At 46.6% G+C, this 20,610-nt stretch overlaps 1 protein-coding gene across 2 annotated transcripts in view; it reads left to right on the forward strand.

Moving 5' to 3' along the window:
- The first annotated feature begins 2,370 nt into the window (after positions 1-2,370).
- SKA3 (spindle and kinetochore associated complex subunit 3) overlaps positions 2,371-20,610 on the forward strand; it is a 46,134-nt gene continuing 27,894 nt past the window's right edge. Inside the window, exons 1-6 of one of the 2 annotated variants that reach the window (XM_068265004.1) lie at positions 2,371-2,439; positions 5,679-5,792; positions 7,616-7,683; positions 9,868-10,033; positions 13,217-13,601; positions 20,159-20,241. In XM_068265004.1, coding sequence (XP_068121105.1) covers positions 5,690-5,792; positions 7,616-7,683; positions 9,868-10,033; positions 13,217-13,601; positions 20,159-20,241 — 805 coding nt within the window. In that variant the 5' untranslated portion in view covers positions 2,371-2,439; positions 5,679-5,689. Of the gene's footprint in view, positions 2,440-5,678; positions 5,793-7,370; positions 7,480-7,615; positions 7,684-9,867; positions 10,034-13,216; positions 13,602-20,158; positions 20,242-20,610 lie in introns of those variants that run through there. The other variant, XM_068265005.1, reaches the window with a different exon arrangement.

The raw sequence follows: 20,610 nt of genomic DNA on the forward strand, positions 1-20,610 counted from the left end.
ACTACGCCCCTGAATCCTGAAGTGGTTTCCATGGAAACGGCCGCTCGCATGAGCGGCCGTTCCATGTCAGTTCACGGAGGGTGTCTCCGTGAACACCCTGCGAGCCGCAATCGGTGTTTACATATATACGGCGCTGCTGCGCAGCATCGCCGTAGAGGAGATCGGCGATCCCCGGCCTCTGATTGGCCGGGGATCGCCGGCATCTGATAGGCTAAAGCCTATCCTATCCGGCGCAGGACGGCTTTCCGTCCTGCGACACACAGGGGACGGGAGAGGGAGGGAAGGAGGCAGAGGGAGGACTAGTGCTGCGGAGGGGGGCTTTGAGGAGCCCCCCGCTAGGCACAGCAGCGCGGCGGCGATCAGACCCCCCCCAGCAGGACATCCCCCTAGTGGGGAAAAAAGGGGGGAGGTCTGATCGCCCTGCCTGATTTCTGATCTGTGCTGCGGGCTGAAGGGCCCCCGCAGCACAGATCAGCCAAACCACCCGGAATCCGGAAGTGGTTTAATATCAATGTAAAGATGAAATATTTCTATATTTTTTTTATTTTAAACTTGTTAATAGTGATAGATGCAAAATGGAAAAAATGCACCTTTATTTCCAAATAAAATATTGTCGCCATACATTGTGATAGGGACATAATTTTAACGGTGTAATAACCGGGACATATGGGCAAATACAATACGTGAGTTTTAATTATGGAGGCATGTATTATTTTAAAACTATAATGGCTGAAAATTGAGAAATAATGAATTTTTCCATTTTTTTCTTATTCTTCCTGTTAAAATGCATTTACAGTAAAGTGGCTCTTAGCAAAATGTACCCCCCAAAGAAAGCCTAATTGGTGGCGGAAAAAACAAGATATAGATCAGTTCATTGTGATAAGTAGTGATAAAATTATAGGCTAATGAATGGGAGGTGAACATTTCTCACGTGAAAACCACGGAACCTGAATGGGTTGAGGCGGGACAACGTCCTCCAGCACCCGAGGCTGAGACACCAAAGTGCGCCCCTCCATCCCTCCCGGAAACAGTAAATTCGGGCGCCTGAGGCTAGTGGACAAATCGGGCGCCGCCATTCACTCCTATAATAAATATCGTTTAATGGGCGCCCGATAGGAAAAAAGGGCGCCGGTGAAAAATAACGTTTTAAAAGCGGCGCCTGGAGACTTAATGTTTTATTACTGCTTCTCATGATTACACATTATTTAATGATTTATACATTTTTAAATATTATTTTTAAACGAAAAACAGTACAATATTTTTTTTCAAACATTATTTTTAAACGAAAAACAGTACAATTTTTTTTTTTTTTTTTTAACATTATTTTTAAACGAAAAAACCAACAGGGGGGTCTTAGGTTTAGGCACCAACAGGGGGGTCTTAGGTTTAGGCACCAACAGGGGGGGTCTTAGGTTTAGGCACCAACAGGGGGTCTTAGGTTTAGGCACCAAAAGGGGGGTCTTAGGTTTAGGCACCAACAGGGGGGTCTTAGGTTTAGGCACCAACAGGGGGGTCTTAGGTTTAGGCACCAACAGGGGGGTCTTAGGTTTAGGCACCAACAGGGGGGTCTTAGGTTTAGGCACTAACAGGGGGGTCTAGGGGTTAGGGGTAGGTACAGGGAGGGTTACTTAGGCACCAACAGGGGGGGTCTTAGGTTTAGGCATCAACAGGGGGGTCTAGGGGTTAGGGGTAGGTACAGGGAGGGTTACTTAGTAATTTTTTTTTTTAACGTTATTATACGTTTCAGTATTTAAACGAAAGATTAACGTTTTTACAATTGCCGATTTAATGCACATTATTTAATGATTTATAACTTTAAAAAACATTAATTTTAAACGAAATACAGTACAATACATTTTTAAACGTTATCCATGCTTATCGTTAAAAACCCGGCGCCCTTTTTTCCCAGCGCCCCTTTTTAACGTACGCATCCCTCCCACCCCAGCCGTCACACACTGATTGCTATTAGACTAATAGGTCCCCCAAGGCCCCCAACCTCCCCAACACCTTAATCTCTAGTTATCTGCATGCAGTCACTGCCATGTATCCCCTTTTCTTATTTCTTTCTGCTTCAAACACAATTAGGAATGACAGCTGAATGAATTGTGCGCCCCCTCCTACACTGCGCCCTGAGGCTGGAGCCTCTCCAGCCTATGCCTCGGCCCGGCCTAATAATTTAACAAAAGCAGGGATAGTTGGTAAAGTTTTACCAGTGTAGCTGTATTTGCCAACTAAATCGCAGGTTGACTGTTATACCCACACAAAGCCACAAGATGGCAGCCAAGTGCCGGAATTTAAACCTACTACGAGTATTCTCTGCGTCTATGCAAAATAAGATTGTCAATAAAGTTTGATCGGGGAGTTTGAAGAAAAAAAATTCAAGTTGTTGGCGGTAGAGGCTGGAAGCCTAGGGGGAGAGGAGATCCTGTAGCGTCACAGGTATGTACCCGGGGATCGCCACCCCGGTGTCCCCCCAGCACCGAGCTGCATGTTGTCCTGCTGTCACCTCTATAACAGCCCGTACTTCCTGCTTGTAGGCAGCATGGCCCTACCTGCACTACAGGTCTCAGCATGGTCTTTCTATCCAGTAAGTGACGTCATATTCACTGCAGTGTCGGGGAATGCTGGTATGTGTAGTTCTACGCCAGCCAGTAGTGCTTGACTTGTCCAGTGCTAATGTTCCACAGAACAGAACTTATTGACAAAATAGCATACACTTGTTGCAGTGCCAGGCCCGGATTTACCTCACAGGACAGGAGCCTATAGGCACAGATGTCCTGGCACTTTAGAATTCGCCTTCCATCAACCTACAAACCCCACTTCCCTTGCCTGTCATAGGAAGCTACAGGTGCCCCTTAGTGTTAGGTAGTCAGAAGTACCCTCAATATTAAAGGAGTCATCAGGGGTTTCAAATGAAAATAAGTACTACTTACCCAGGGCTTCTTCCAGCCCCAAGCTCCCAGCCTGTCCTTTGCTGCAGCTCCGTAGTGAGTCATTCGCCGCCTCTCCCGCAGTACTGCGCCTTCGCAGTACGCTCCGGTCCACGTGGCGGTGATTGACACTCGCGCAGGTGCAGTACAGGCCGACCTCTAGGTTGGCCTGATGTCTTCGCCGGGGACCTGGAGGAAGAGGAGGCGCACGGCTCACCACGGAGCTGCAACGAGGGACAGGCTGGGAGCTTGGGGCTGGAAGAAGCCCCGGGTAAGTAGCACTTATTTTCATTTGAAACCACTGATGACTCTTAAGTAGCTAGAGGTGCCCTCAAGTATTAGGTAGCTAGAGGTGCCCCTGCCTGAAGGGAGATCTTTTTTGAGCAGAGTGAGTAACTTCTCATTTATATTCTCATCAGGACTTTCCATAAGAAAGGAGGAAGGGAGGCGCTTGGAGATGGGAGTGAGCCGCCGTTCCACCATCAGGCGCCTGTAGGCACATGCCTACAGTGCCTTATGGTAAATCTGGCCCTTTGCAGTGCATGAAAGATTGACAACTTAGACCAACAAAATAATATAATCGATTCACCTTTCACCAATAACAATCTATAGTGCTTGCAGTTGGGTTATAAGAGTGCAGGAATAACTAGTAGTAGAATATCCATAAATCTATGGATATTCTACCACTTCATTCACATAATAAGGGCTCTTTGACATTAGCTAACGAGTGCATGAACCCAATTTCGTGCACACATTATGACCTACAGCGTGATGTCGGGAAGTTGCGGTTTGAGGCTGATAAGTGGCGCTAGTTCTAATGTGGCCAACGGGGAAACAATGGTGCTGGATGAATATAATGTGAAAGGTAACATGAAAGTCAATAGACTTTCATGTTATATACACAAAGTATTACAGCGCTTGAGCTCCTTAGGAGTTAATATGATGCACAGGGAATCCCCTATAAGGGGTACAACATAAAAAATTGCGCCAGGGATCACCTACAAGAAAACAGGTACAAATAGGCTTTCCTGTAAGAGAGAAATTTTACAGATCAATATGATCAAACAGATACTATCAATATGATCAATGCATTCACAGTCCAAGGCCAGTCCCAGCATCTAATTGATACGATGCGCTTCTGTTAAGAAATGAACAGTTTCTTTCAAATTATAATATCAACATCAGATCAGCGCTTCAAGGGACTTCACATCAATCCGCTACACCTCCACCGATCTCACTCTGTGAGATCCACACTCGCCAACAGTGGAGGGCCTGGATTACATAGGCCATATGATGCTTTTGGAGCATTAATAGGCTCCCCTCGCCCTCGACCTTCCTTGACCTCCTTCAAAGCAGCAGCTCTTCACTAATGGGACTTGGCTCCACACAATTCACCTCAATAGATAATAGTAAAAGCTCATTGCGCAGCTTGTTTAAAACCAAGAAACTTTATTGCGCTATTACACTCACGTTTAGGAGAAGGTTATCATAAGCATGTGGAGTACATGAACGGGCTACTCCCCCCCCCCCCCCCCCCCCCCTTCCCTCCCGGGCTGGCCGCCGCTCTGTTGTTATACAGGGTCGCAAGCCGGCTCGTCCACCGCTAATCCAACCTCTCCAGGCGTGCCTTCACTTTCCGCATGTGGCTCCTCCCGATCGATTTCGTCACCAACGTGACTCATTCAGGGGATGGAGCCACCATGCGGATTCCAACTCATATAGTGACCACGTACTCCTCCCCCCTGGGTGTGGCTATCCGGCGTAATGCGTTTCACGCCTCACCCTTATTATGCGTTTCAAGTTCCGGGAGATCTTGGAGAGGGGGGAATAGAATTAGATTAATATCAAGGAAGGAAACACAATGGATCTTCAATATGGAAACATTATACCCTAAAGGGCTAAACATTGAGGTAGACCTCAATTGCTTTATTGATGTAAACAGCGGTGATTTCTTCGGTGGCTTGCACACTGTTCACGGAGACACCCTCCCCGAAGTGGCATGGAAAGCCGTGGAGTGGCCGTTTCCATGCAAAACCACAAACGACCAGCCGCCGCCTATCGGCGTTAGCTGGTCGTTAAGTGGTTAAAAGTGCAGCATGCTGTGCGGTCTGACTGTTTGCACATGCTCAGTATTGTTTTTTTGTTTGTTTTTTTATAGAGGGGAGAGTCTGCTATTGTTAGCCACATGGCTAATTAATATTCACTGCACTGCCGTGTAGTGATGGGAAGTTCGGCTCGATTCATTTAAAAGAGCCGGATTTCCTATTTCTACTGTTTAGAATCGATTCATTGAAAAGAGCCGGACTTCCCATCACTTCTGCTGTGTTTTCTTCCTGCAGCAGCTGCTGATTGGCTGGCGGGACCACGTGATGCGGAGTGTTCCGATCACGTGGTCCCCGCAAGGTATGAGACAAAAAAGGCATACCAACAGCTGCACCACGCGGCTCACTCTGACGGCCACCTCCAACACCACCAGGCGTTGCGTTAGGGGCACGTTATGCGACCTTAACATCCCCTAAAACGCAACGTCTTGTTGTGAAAGAGGCCTAAAGGAACTGGAGACATAACAAACACAAGTTTTCATACTTACCTGGAGCTTCATTCCCCACCCCCCACTTTTTCATAATGCACAGCTATGGAAATACCACATAGCAATTTGTACTAACGCATACCAACGCACTAGGTGTAAAAGGGCCCTGAGGGTTGTCACTGCATTGCATTCCAGTTTATGGATCTTTCCTTTTGCAGCTCCTGCCACCATGTCAGTGTCTGGGAACTTCTTCCATAAGCTGAGGTCCTTGGCAATCACATTGGAAAAGGAGTCTGGGCAACTGGATCAAGTGTTTAACCAAGAGGACAGTGGTACGGTAATTCTGATCTCTAACTTGCATAACAATGCTCATCTCTCTCCTTCACTCATTCCATCTTTGTACTTTCTTCTTTAAAGCCGTATTAAGCACTGCGCTTAAAATCATAAAAAAAATAAATCACCCCCCCTTTCCCAAAAAAATAGCTGCACATTTAGGAGTGTGTTCCTATTTGAAGCTGCATTCTTAGTGCCCGATGCCTATCAGGAGGAAATAGATTTTTTTTTTCTGCACTTGCAGTTTTTTTGCTTTTGTTTTTTTATCCTGCCGTCTTCACTAGAATGTACAAAATAAATTCCAGTACTTTTCTGGGAAGAAGTGAAGTCACACTGAGGCTTCACTGGCCTTTCAGAACATGGACGCCCAGGATGAATATATCCCCCAAAAAATTTACCGTGGCACCAGGCTTCGACACAGGAAAAGATGTTACAGGTACAGCTAGTTAAATAGCATGCAACCCCCCCCCCCCCCCCCCCCCCCCCAATATTTGTGTTTCCTGGGAAGGAGAACCTGTAACTTGTCTGTCAGTAGATTGCAGTATTCTCCCCAGAATTTTTTTACAGACGGGTGGCATGAAATAGTAGCCGGGTGGCATGAAAAAGTAGCCGGGTGGGGCGAGATGAGAAGGCAGGGCCAGTGCTTCTGTGAGCAACTCTGCTTACAGCATAGGAGGAGGTGAGCCGATGACAGCCGGGTGGTCACCAAAACTAGCCGGGTGGAGCACCCGGCTAAAAGAGCCTGGGGAGAACACTGCATTGGGATCTCCTTCCTGTAAACCAGGTGATAGTTTTCCTTCTTACAGTGGCAAGTGCCTTTTCTCTGGAGTATCTCTTTGGTCTTGCCTCTGCCTCTTTTTAAAAGCAAAATGTGTCCCTTTGATGCACCTAATATACTCTGAATTTACCTCATCTCTGTCTGCGCTCACTTCTGCCTGAAGCCACGCCCCCATGATCAAAACAGACATCTTTTTGTTTTTAAAGCAGCAGAGGCATACGCATATTTTAGATCCGCTTTAAAGAGAACCCGAGGTGGGTTTGAAGAATATTATCTGCATACAGAGTCTGGATCTGCCTATACAGCCCAGCCTCTGTTGCTATCCCAACCCCCCCTAAGGTCCCCCTGCACTCTGCAATCCCTCATAAATCACAGCCACGCTGCTGACAAACAGCTTGTCAGAGCTGGCTGTGTTTATCTCTATAGTGTCAGTCTGCTGCTCTCCCCGCCTCCTGCAGAACTCCAGTCCCCGCCTGCCTCCCTTCCCTCCCTGCTGATTGGAGGGAAGGGACGGGGGCAGAGACCAGAGCTATGCAGGAGGCAGGGCAGCAGCTGAGACTGACACTACAGATGTAAACACAGCCTCACAACACGGCTGTGATTTATGAGGGATTGCAGAGTGCAGGGGACCTTAGTGGGGTTTGGGATAGCAACAGAGGCTGGGCTGTATAGGCAGATCCAGCCTCTGTATGCAGATAACATTCTTTAAACACACCTCGGGTTCTCTTTAAGGACTCACAGTAACTGTGCGTATGTACGTTTCAAATTACCAGTAACACTATTTTCTATAATCTTCTAGGACAGAGTGACTGTTTCCACCTAGGGTTCTCTCTGTAGTATATTCCGTGTACTGTCTTCATTGGAGAGTTGTTTACTTCTGTTTACCCTGTCTTGATACGCAGAGCGAGGTGGGTGGTTGAGCTCTTTAACATCTTGACCGTAGTTGGTGGAAACAATTCCAGCTCATGTGAAGCTGTGTTGGAAGATTGCTGGAAATAGTGTTGTTGGTAAATGTAACTGGGGTTGGTTTCTTTTTTCCCACAGACTATGAAGATGATGAATCCCCCATAAGAGTCCTGCATGATCTACGCTCAGAAATCATGGGACTTAAGGTGAGCTCATGCCACATAAATTGCAATGCATTAATAGAAAGAAAAAAAAATCTTCTTCAAGGTCAACTGACGTGAGAGGTAAATGGAGGCTGCCATATTTATTTCCTTTCAAACAATACCAGTTGCCTGGCAGCGCTCCTGGTCTGTTTGGCTGCAGTAATGTCTGAATCACACCAGAAACAAGCATGCAGATGAACTCTGTCAGGCTCCCCAGAGCTATGATAGAATAAGCTGTGTGTCCTTGGAAAAGGTGAAGTGCTGCTGATGTTTATAACGACAGATTAGGAGGACTGGCTCCAACAAAAACACAAACTGACTGACACATATACAGGACTGAAGAACTCACATTATACTGCTGCTCTCCTGTATCCAGGCTTTGTATTGAGCGTGACTTGCTGGTGTCATGTGGGCTGCTGCCAGGGCTTACATTCGGGGGATGTCTTCTATTTCAAGCATGCTAGGAATTCCTGCTAGGGCTTATTCTCAGGGGATGTCTTACTTTAGGGGAAACACGGTATTGTTTACTTCGTTTAGAGATCACTTACAGTAGACATAATCAGACAACCTCTTACCGACAAGTTTTGGATTGGTTCACTTCCTCATGGGGAATTCTGAAAGTTTAATTTTAATTGATTCAAAAGCACTTCCTGGAAAGGACACACACAAACATGTCAGCCAACTCGTTTCATTCTGGAAGCTGGACAGGTCCTCTGCAGATCAAGGAGTGCCTTTAGTAGTAAGAGACATCCTGAGATTCCCCCATGAGGAGATGGACTAGTCCAAAACCTGCCGGTAGGAGATTCAGAATTGGTAGCTTATAATACCTGCTGTGTCAGTTACATGGGAAGTAAAAAAATGTATAATGCAATTAGAGAAAAATGTAGAATGTACCGTATATACTTGAGTATAAGCCGACTTTTTGGGACAAAAAGTGGGGGTCTCGGCTTGTACTCGCGTCAGGGGAGAGCTGGTGGTCTCACTGTGGGGCTAACGCCGCTGCCGCTCCCAGGTCCAAAGGATCTCACACGGCAACTTAACTTGGAGGTATGCGTTGCTGCTGTCTTCCAGAGAGCCCAGGCTTGACTCGCACCATATCCAGGTGAGACCAGGTAGGACAGGGCTTTATTATTTTTACTCAACAGCCTTTTTGTTTTTACTCATTTTAGAGGTTTATAGAGCTGCCTACAACTAGAAATGTCTGTTTTCCTACCTCCGGCTTATACACGGGTCAATCATCATTTTGTCTTTCTTTTTTTTAGGTAAAAGTTGGGGGTGGGGGTCAGCTTATACTCAAGTATATATGGTATATGTAAATATGAATTTAAACCTTACTTTTTCACTACAGTGCCTCCTTTAAAAATGACCTGTGTTTAGAAAATTAGTAGCATTCTTTTTTCCCCCTCAAGCAGGAAGAGTAATATATCCGGGTAGTATGTACTAAAGAAACAGTACAGATTCCAGGTATTTAAGACAGTGCTGTTTGTGCATAGGATCTGCTTTAGGAATGTGCAGCTGATTGCAAATGGAAAGCTATTTTTTTTTCATAACAGTATGTCACAAAAATATTGCATGCCAAAATGTTTTATAGAAAATGTTTGGTAAGAGTGTATTTTTACTTTGAAGAGGCTGAAAATAAACTAATGAAATAAACAATTGTATCTTCCTTCTCCTAAAAATGTCTTTTTGATATATTCCCTAGTTTTATTTTCTGTTTTAATCTACTTTTTTAAGTTTTTTTTTTTTTTTTTTTTTTTTTTTTTTTAACTGTTTTTGCTCAATGACACATTCTTTGAAGTATGCCAGAGCTACAATCTATGAGCTATTGAATCTTTATCACTTTCCTGCTCTCAGAAGCCATTTTCTGCTGGGAAAGTGTTTTATAGTTGGAATTTCTTATCAGTGGGGGTCACACTGTAATCACTTCCTATCTGAGTCAGGACTGAGTCAGCCACTTACATACCTGATATTTAACTCTTTCAGGCAGAGAAAGGGAAAAAAAACACAGCATAGTTATTTGTGTGCTAGGCACTGTACATACACCTGTCTATCATCATGTCACATGTCACCTCGGGTATCCTTTAAATCAGCAAAGTAATATAAGCCCACTTCAGTTATATAGAGAACTATAAGTGTGAAAAGCATCACTGTTCCTGCTCTAACATTGATCCTTCCTTATCTATTTAGAGTGATGTTCAAGGCCTGATTGACAAAAATATAAGGAAAGGTGATGAGCTGAACTCTTTCATAAAGATCTGCAAAGTGCTGCAGAGGAGGAGCGCTTCAGACATCCAGCAAGTGAAAGAGACTTTCCAAAAGTATGGCTACACAGCGCCCGACGCCAACACCTCAGGTAATGGCTGGCAGGATTTCTCGTGGACGTTTAAAAAGGCTGCCGCGGTAATTTCTTGAACCAGCCGCTAGTCAAATATCGCTACTTTATTCTGATTTTTAAAAGATCTGTAAAAATAACCAATATTTTTATGCCTAACTTCAGCCCATTCTCACACGAGCCTACCAGCCTCCACCGATGCCTAACCCTAAGTGATCCCTCGCCACAAAATGCTTAACCCTAACTGACCCTAGCTCCTGCCCTCCATATTGTTGCAAATGCCTAACCTACTCCCCTAACACCGAGCGCCAACATATTCCGCAGCGCTGATAAAGCGCCAGGGCTTTACTTCCTTGAAGAGGCAGAGCTTTCAGCTGTAGCTCTGCCTCCTCTGCATTCAATCTCTACCGATCCCTGCCTCTCCCCGCCCCTCTGTCATCTTTCACTGAGAGGGGCGGGGAGGAGGCGGAGCTACAGCGCAAAGCTCTGCCTCCCCAGGGCAGCATAATCTGCGACCTGCAAAGTCGTGGACCTTTGCAGGTATATTTATCACGAATAAATCACTTCTCAGCCGTGGGGATGTGGCAATTCCACCTGGAAATTAATGCTGAAGAGCATTTTATGACAATAGAAGGTAAAAAAAAGAGACTTCAGTCTCTTTAAAGGGAAGGTTCAGCGCCAGGGATAAAAAAATAAAAATCCAAATCCACTTACCTGGGGCTTCCTCCAGCCCGTGGCAGGCAGGAGGTGCCCTCGGCGCCGCTCTGCAGGCTCCCGGTGCCCGACCTGGCCAGGCCTGTGGCCAGGTCGGGCTTCTTCTGCACTCCAATCTGCGTTTCACGCGGGCGCGATGACTTCATCGGACGTCCTCCGGGCTGTACTGCGCAGGCTCAGTAGTCCTGAGCCTGCGCAGTACAGCCCGGAGGTCATCCGATGGCGTCATCGCGCCCGCGTGAAACGCAGATTGGATTGCAGAAGAAGCCAGACTTGGCCGCCGGCCTGGCCAGGTCGGGCGCGCCACCGGAGACCACCGGGAGCCTGCGGAGCGGCGCCGAGGGCACCTCCTGCCTGCCACGGGCTGGAGGAAGCCCCAGGTAAGTGGATGTGGATTTTTTTTTTTTTTTGCCTGTGCCTGAACCTTCCCTTTAAAGGAATACTGTAAGGGGGTCGGGGGAAAATGAGTTGAACTTACCCGGGGCTTCTAATGGTCCCCCGCAGACATCCTGTGCCCGCGCAGCCACTCACCGATGCTCCGGCCCCACCTCCGGTTCACTTATGAAATTTCAGACTTTAAAGTCTGAAAACCACTGCGCCTGCGTTACCGTGTCCTGACTCCCGCTGATGTCACCAAGAGCATACTGCGCAGGTGGAGACCATACTGGGCCTGCACAGTACGCTCCTGATGACATCAGAGGGAGCAAGGACACGGCAACGCAGGCGCAGTGGTTTTCAGACTTTAAAGTCTGAAATTGCAGAAGTGAACCGGAGGCGGGGCCCGAGCATCGGTGAGTGGCTGCGCGGGCACAGGATGTCTGCGGGGGACCATTAGAAGCTCTGGGTAAGTTCAACTCATTCCCCCCCCCCTACAGTATTCCTTTAAGCTATGATACTGCATGTGAATATAACCTGAACTTGGCTTTAGACAATCATTTTGAAGATAATCAATACAAGAATACTGCGCTACAGTCCACAAAGTCTTAAATTGTGTCAAGTCAAACTTTCACCCAGTTACTGGGATCGCTGCAGAGAGTCCAATAGTCAATGGCTTAGTTCAAAATAACTGCTGCGCTCTCCAGAACCTGAAACACATAAAAAACTCCACATAGGGTGATAACGTTCAGTCTATTTTCTTATGTGAGTGCACCTCCTGAGTGTCTTTGTGCCTCGTGAATCCCCAAGTGCCACTCTCCTGTGTGTACCCTCGTCCCCTCTCTCTCTAAATGCTCACCAGATATGAGCCACCTCAGCTTCCAGGTAGATCTTAAAGGGATACTGTAGGAGGGTCGGGGGAAAATAAGTTGAAGTTACCCGGGGCTTATAATGGCCCCCCACAGACATCCTGTGCCCGCGCAGCCACTCACCGATGCTCCGGCCCCGCCTCCAGTTCACTTCTGGAATTTCTGACTTTAAAGTCAGAAAACCACTGCGCCTGCATTGCCGTGTCCTCGCTCCCGCTGATGGCACCAGGAGCATACTGCGCAGACCAAAGACCATACTAGGCTTGTGCAATACTCTCCTGGTGACATCAGCGGGAGCGAGGATGCAGCTGCGCAGGCGCAGTGGTTTTCAGACTTTAAAGTCTGAAATTCCAGAAGTGAACCGGAGGTGGGGCCGGAGCATTGGTGAGCGGCTCCATGGGTACAGGATGTCTGCGGGGGGCCATTAGAAGCCCTGGGTAAGTTCAACTCCTTTTCCCCCGACCCCCCCCCCCCCCCCCCTTACAGTATCCCTTTAAGCATTGCTCATATACCGCTCACTTGGATTATTGATTCTGCAACAAAAAATAATCTCCACATAGGGTAATATTGTCCAGACTACAACAAAACGTGTGCAGTAAACCTCCGTGCTCTCGTGATCTCACTCTGTGTTTGTGCCAATCCCAAACACTACATGCCAGACTGCTCACCAGATGTGGCCCACCTATATCTGCAGGTGGATCATGCGTTTATGGTACCTCCAAATCAAAGCAACGGCACTTGTCAAATTTCTCTGCCTCTCTTGAGGTTCCTTTTTTAATCCAGTAAAAACTCTCCATAAAAAACATAAAAAATGCCACATAGCGTAATACTGTTATGAACTTCCTCTGGACGCAAATAGAATCACACTTTCGCGTCCCGGAGTATTTTACAGCAAGAACGGTATATGAGCAATGCTTAAGACCCACCTGGAAGCTGAGGTGGCTCATATCTGGTGAGCATTTAGAGAGGGGACGAGGGTACACACAGGACAGGAAAGTGACACTTGGGATTGCACAAGGCACAAAGACACGCAGGAGGTGCACTCACATAAGAAAATAGACAGAACGTTATCAACCTATGTGGAGTTTTTTTATGTGTGTTTCAGGTTCTGGAGAGCGCAGCAGTTATTTTGAACTAAATCCGATTGAAGAGCGAAGAAAAAAAAAAATGCAAAACACAAAGTACAGTAGAGAAACCCAATTTATGATTAGATAAAATCATATGTATTGAATGATTTACTTTTCAGACCGTAAAGCATCCAGCGACAGTGCGGATCCTGAAGGCACTGATGAGCAGAGTGACCCTGTTGAGTCCCCTCCTCTGCCAGCACCACAGAAGCAGGCAGCATGGGAGCTGCGGGCACCACAACTATCAGACTTTGGTCTGTCTCACTACCAGCTGCCCACCGCGTGGGAACCAGTGAATGAAAGGCCTCAGATGACAAAGGTACCTGAGGAAAAGCCCAAACCCCTCTATAAAGATATCCGGACACTGAATGTGGCAAAGACCCCCAAATGTGCCCTCACAGAAGAGGCAGACTTTTCACAGATCGAGCACTTCGGCATCAATGACTACAGCACCAACCTGAATGATGACTACACCATGGCTCTGATCAACAAGAAGAAAGGGAGGTGGGTGTGGCCAATCTTCTGACAGGGGGACACTCGCTAGTCTTTATTCTTACACTTAAAGAGACTGAGGCGAGTCTAAATTCACTTTTTTAACTTGTAATCATGTTAAGCACTATAAGCCCTGGTAAACCGCCACCTACCCGTGGCAAAACGAGGGGTTTATACCCCCCAAATCCCCTCTGCTCAGTCCGGGGAGCGCTTCCTGCTTGAGGCAGAGCTTTAGGGCTTTAGGTCTGCCTCTTAGCGCGTCAATCCCCGCTGATCGACGCCTCTCCCCGCCCTTCTCAATCTGCCTTCACAGAGAGGGGCGGGGGAGAGGCGGAGATCCGCGGGCAGATTGACGCGCATGGAGGCAGAGCTGTAGCTCTGCCTCCATGAGCAGCAAAATCCACAACCAAGAAAGTTGTGGATTTTTCAGGGGGGATTTGGGGGGTAAAAACACCTCGTTTTGCCGCGGGGATGCTGCGGTTTAGCAGGGCTTATGATGCTTAACATGATTACAAGTTAAAGTGAATTTAGACTCGCTTCAGAGTCTCTCTTTAAAGCACAGGTGTGGAACTCCAGGCCTGGAGGGCCAGATCCATGCCAGTGTTTAGGATGGACTGAGAAAGAGGAATGTGTTCTACCTGATGGACCACACCTTTCCTGATTCAGACCCATCAATTCATTTGAGCTGTATCAAAAATGTGTGAGGATTTCGGCCCTCGTAGGGCCGGTTTGACTTACCTGCTTTAAAGGGATCCTAAACTGAGAGGGATATGGATGTTTTCCTTTTAAACAATACCAGTTGCCTGGCAGTCCTGCTGATCTCTTTGGCTGCAGCAGAGGCTGAATCGCACACCTGAAACAAGCAAGGAGATAATCCAGTCTGACTTCAGTCAGAGCACCTTGTTGAGGGGCTGTGGCTGAAAGTATTAGAGACACAGGATCAGCAGGAGAGTCAGGCAACTGGTATTTTAAAAGGAAAAATCCATATCCTTCTCAGATTAGGTTCCCTTTAAACTGTGAGGCCTTTTCAAGTATTTTAAAATGGGCTTATAACTAAGAGGCACACCTTTACTTATAGAACACCTGAAATGAGGGATATGCTGTTCCACTGATCTCTTTGGCTGCAGTAGTGGCTGAATAACACACCTGAAACAAGCATGTCGCTAATCCAGTCTGATCTCAGGCAGAGCAGCTGATCTGCATGCTTGCTCAGGGGCTATGGCTAAAATTATTAAAGGGCAGAGGATCAGCAGGACAGCCAGGCAATGTGCATTGTTTAAAAGGAAATAAATGTAGCAGCCTCCATATCCCTCTCACTAAAGGGGTACTGAGGAAAAAGTGTACAGCAATAGGAGCACAAACAAAACCAAATCTTGGAGGGATATGGAGGTTTACTTGTAAACAATACCAGTTGCCTGGCAGTCCTGCTGATCTCTTTAGTTGCAGTAGTGGCTGAATCACAGACCTGAAACAAGCATCCAGCTAATCCAGTCTGACTTCAGTCAGAGCACCTGATCTGCATGCTTGTTGAGGGGCTGTGGCTTAAAGTATTAGAGCCTCAGGATCAGCAGGAGAGTCAGGCAACTAGTATTATTGTAAAATAAAAAATCCATATCCTTCTCAGTTTAGGTTCCCTTTAAAGAGAACCAGAGACGAAGAAGTAGATTTACACATACCTGAGGCTTCCTTCAGCTCCATAAACCTGGATCGCTCCGCAGCTTTTCTCCGCTGCCTCTGGCCGCCGGTACCGGGTCCCGTCATTTCGTCCAGTCGACGCAAGTGCAGTACGCTCCCTCCGTACTGCGTAGACGCATGCGTACAAAGCCGGAGGGAGGCCCTGTGCATGCGGAAGACTGGTCGTCTCTGGTGGAAGTGACGGGACCCGGTAGCGGCGATAGAGGCAGCGGAGGACGGCGGCGTGGGAGCGATCCAGGCTTATGGAGCTGGAGTAAGCCCCAGGTATGTATAACATCTTTTTCCATTTTTAAGCTTTCCCTCCTCTCTGGTTTCCTTTAAAGTGCGACCACAAATGTGCAGGTACACCAATAGTTTTAAAGGTCAACTGAAGTAAGAGGTATGTAGAGGACTGCCAGTCAACTGGTATTGTCTAAAAGGAAATCTAGCAGCCTCCATATCCCTCTCGCTTCAGGTATCCTTTGACACAAACTTTTTCAGCCCAGGGACCGCTATCCAGTCCAAACTTTTCACTGTGGACAAACTTTACCATGGGAACCGTTCTCCTGTTCCCTGCCTGTCCACAGCAGACGCAGGACGCGCTGCTGTAAGAGGAGGAAAGGGGACGAACGGTGGTAGATAAGAGGAAGCGGCCACCAGCTAAGCTAACACGAGCGGCGGGAGCGGGGGGAGCGAGAGGCTTGCGGACTAGCTGCAAATGGCCCACGGACCGGCAGTAGGCCACTGACTGGGGGTTGGGGACCCCGGCTTTAACACACTCACGCAGTCTCTCTCTTCATCCCTTACAAAATTTCCTGGCCCAGGTTTCCATGTTCTCATCTGTTCTAGTTGAGGTACCTTCCTTTGGCCTGTGTTTCTGCTGTCGTGTACAGGCAGTTGCCTTTAGCATGTATTTTGTAATATACAGATATTCCTGAATCAAGAAATTAGGATTTTGTACACTGGCTTGCCTGGAAATATTGCGAGTTACTGGCCTGTGAATGCTAACAGGCCACTCATGCATGAGATTTACTTTACAGTTTTTGTTTCGGAGTGAAGCCCCTCCCACCATCACCCCGATACTAATACAAATAATGGTTTCGTAGATCTAGTAGTGCACTGGATGTTCAGTGAAAGATCTTAGGGCTCTTTCACACTACAGGCAGCGGTAAAAGGCTAAAACGCTGCGTTTTGGCTGCAGGTGTTTTCAGGATGTTTTGAAGGCGTTTTAACGCCAATACATTACTATCAATTGTAATGAGAAACGCCGCGGTAGTCCCAGAAAAAGCGCCTGGGAGCGTTGAAACGCAACGCTCCAAAACGCAGCGTTAGATGTGAAAGTCTATGGACTTTCATTTTACCTTGGAAAACGCTAACTTTGGCCGTGGCGTTAAAATGCCGAAAAAGACCTCTAGTGTGAAAGGGCCCTTATGGAAATTGTTATATTAGACCGTCATCTGAAGTATGTGCAGAGATTGAGAATTACACTGAACCTGGCATGAGTGGATTACTCCTATGATTTCTTGTAGTCTAAAACAGCATTCAAACAGTTCAACACAGCACTTTGTCTTGCCATGGAAAGCCCCTTCAACTTAGGATCCCATCTGAAGTAGAGATAACAGTATTTTTTTTTTATTTACATTCCGGAGTTGTTACATTGTGTGTCCTGAAAAGGAGCTCTCTAGAAGATTTTAAAGTGGATCTGAGATAACATTTTACTCATTGCATAATTGTGTTCCGTTCATAGCTTATAGAGCATTCCTCAAGCCAAATACTGAGGAGGAGGAGGAGGAGGAGGTTACTAGCCATTGATTTCAGAGGTAGAGGAGAGGAGACTGAATTTACACACAGGCAAGCTGATGGCATCTCCAGCCCTCAGCCTGTGACAATTGGACAAACAGAACATGGCTGCCCTCATTGTATCACAGGAATAAATAATCATAAACTTTTTAAGCTGTTTGCAGCTAGATATGCTGTGCAAACTATCTAAACTTTAGATTGGATATATAGACAAGTTACGTATAGTTAGTTTTTCATCTCGGATCTGCTTTAGTGTATATAACTAGCTGATGGCCCGGCCTTTTCCATGTGTATATTTGGCTGGTTCAGGCTCCACCCACTTTTTCTAACCCTAATACACAATTACTCAATGACCAAGTTTGTGAGCTTTGTGGTCTTTGGTATCAATTTTCATTGAAATGAAACAAATCTGATTGGCTGTGGCTCCACCCACTTTTCTGATTTTTGAATCCCAGTCACCCAATGACAAACTGTACCAGGTTTGAGGCTTGTACCATTAAAGGGGTACTTAAGTCAAAAATAAAAACTGATTTTTACTGACCTGGGGCATCCCTCAGCCCCCTGAAGCTGTATGGTGCCCTCGCAGCCTCGCTCCGATCCTCCTGTCCCCGCCGGCGGCTACTTCCAGGTTCGGCGACAGCCGCCGACAGGCTGGGAACGCGATTGATTCTCCGCGTTCCCAGCCGCTATATCACCCTCAATGCTGCTATAGCTTATATGTTATACGCTACAGCAGCATAGAAGGTGATATAGCGGCTGGGAACACAGAGAATCACTCGCGTTCCCAACCTGTCGGCAGCTGTCGCCGAACCTGGAAGTAGCCGCCGGCGGGGACAGGAGGATCGGAGCTAGGCTGCGAGGGCACCATACAGCTTCAGGGGGCTGAGGGATGCCCCAGGTGAGTAAAAATCATTTTTTATTTTTGACTTAAGTATCCCTTTAATAGTGCAAGAATGGCAGCAATTAAATATTCCCCTTGAAAATCAATAGGTGAATTTTGATTGGCTTTTGTAGGCTCCACCCACTTTTCTGAATATTAATCCCAGTGTTCAACTGTGTAACATTTGAGAACCCTGCCATTAACAGTGTAAGAATGGCTGCAGTTAAAGGAATACTATCGATTAAAACAACTTTTTTATTTTTATATACTCGGGTACACATTACCACTAGTGCTAGGGGCACTTTATTTGTCCACCCATTTCTCTCTCCCTGCTTAAAAATCATCCTTCATTCCTCACACAGCTCACAAATATACTTCACTGTGTCACAGCATGCAGGAGAGTCTGAGGGGAAGGCTGATCTGAGGCGGTAACCTGTAACAAGATGTGCTGTTAAGGGGCCCATACACAACGATTTTCCCGCTGATATACAGCAGATTTGATCACTGTGATCGAATCTGCTGTGAAATCATTGCGCAAACGCTGATAGAACGATCGATTTTTCGTCCGAAATCAATCGTTCCCGTCAATCCGTCTGTGCGGAAGATTTCACTCGATCGCCGGCGGGTCGGGAGTGCGTCGATAGCAGCGTTCGAATGCCCGACGACCGACGGTAGCGGCAATAAATTACCTGCTCTGGCCGGCGCATGTCCCCTGGTCTCCGCTGTCACTTCTCCGTGCTTGGCTCCTCCAGCTTCACAGAACTTCCTGTCCTGGCAGGAAGTTTAAACAGTAGAGCGCCCTCAACTGTTTAAACTTCCCCGGCAGGAAGTTCAGTGAAGCTGGAGGAGCCAATCACGGAGATGAAGACAGCGGAGACCAGGGGACATGCGCCGGCCGGAACAGGTAATGTATGCGGGGGAAGGGGGCGGCAGATTTACAGAATGTGATCGGTGTCATGCTGAAATCGATTCACAATCTGTTTACAGTAAAGGCAGCCATACGATCCCTCTCTGATCAGATTCGATCATAGAGGGATCTATCTGTTGGTCCGATCTGATGGCAAATCAACTAGTGTATGGCTATATTTCTGAACGAGGGAGATGTTTACATTTCCTGACTGACTGGCTTGTGATGATGATACATTCCAGGCTGCATCTACTTCCTAGGCTGCTGAGATGGAGAGATGCTGATTACAAAGGCATGATCAAGATCTTTATCAGTCAGAGAGAACAGCAAACAAGGAATACACATTGCTGAAACAATCTTATTCAGATGGTGGTAAGGGGTTAATGATTCCAGCAAAGGGATAATTAAACTATACACTGAGTTGATAGAAACCCCCTGTGCAGGGAAATGGTCTAGCCCTTTAAAGGGGAACTGAAGAGAGAGGTATATGGAGGCTGTCATGTTTATTTCCTTTTAATCAATACCAGTTGCCTGGCAGCCCTGCTGGTCTATTTCTCTGCAGTAGTATCTGATTAAAACCAGAAACAAGCATGCAGCTAGTCTTGTCAGATCAGACTTATAAGTCTGAACCACTGAAACACCTGATCTGCTGCATGCTTGTTCAGGGGCTATGGCTAATAGTATTAGAGGCAGAGGATCAGCAGGGCTGCCAGGCAACTGGTATGGTCTAAAAGGAAATAAACATGACAGCCTCCATATACCTCTCTCTTCAGTTCCCCTTTAAGAGCCGTCACTTTTGTATCTAAAAACTGACAGAGGATTTTACAGCAGAGAGGCAGAGCTGTGTGAGGAAGGAAACTGCTCCTAGTGCTTGTGGTAATGTGTGCCCTAACATACAGCATTTAAAAAAAAATGCTTCAATCGAACACATTTTCCCATTGAAATGTGTTTGTCTCCGCCCACTTTTTGGTTATGGGGATAAAAAGTTCCTATGTTGTTCCAGGTAATGTACTATGTGTGTGCCAAATTTCATTCAAATCCGTTCAGCCATTGTTGCGTGATTGAGTAACAAACATCCAAACGTTTACATTTATAATATTAGTGAGATAAGCAGCTTGAACAAAATGTAATGGCTGCTTTCAGAGCAGATCAACTGTACTTTGGGAACTTGTAAATTGTAAACGGACAATATGACTTGTGCACAAAAGCAAATATGGTAACTATGGGTGATAGAAAGTAGGAAAACACGTTTTTATTGAATAGTATGTCAGTTTCAGACCACTTTAACACGAGTAATTGCCTTTGCAGTGCTGCTGAGACTCGTGGGAAGGAATCCTCACAAAGCCTGAGAAGCATGCTCGCCACGCCTGCACACCTCAAATACAGACACGGTAAGTTGCAAATAAAATGTGCAGAATGCTCACTGCTACAGGAGTGCAATCGAGATGCAGGCAGCCCATATGTAGTAGCCCACTACTGCCAATTTTGTGAAGAAGGGCACAGCGACGCCAATCCACATGCACACGATGTAACTGGTGTGCTGGAAAAGCTCAAGGGCTTCTGAATCCCTTATAAAGCATTTGTGAATTTAAAATTAAAGCATCATGTAAATTTGCGCTACAAATTGCAGCTGCACCCACTATTTTTATAGCTGCAGTTTGCAGTGCAGGTGGCCCCAGCGCCCAAATTTTACATTGATAGCCAATCTTTTATGTGTGCTAAAGGTGTGTTACCCAGGGGTGGGGTTAAGGGTTAGGCAT

The sequence above is a fragment of the Hyperolius riggenbachi genome, chromosome 2, assembly GCF_040937935.1.
Source record: "Hyperolius riggenbachi isolate aHypRig1 chromosome 2, aHypRig1.pri, whole genome shotgun sequence".
NCBI classification, from domain to species: Eukaryota; Metazoa; Chordata; class Amphibia; order Anura; family Hyperoliidae; genus Hyperolius; species Hyperolius riggenbachi.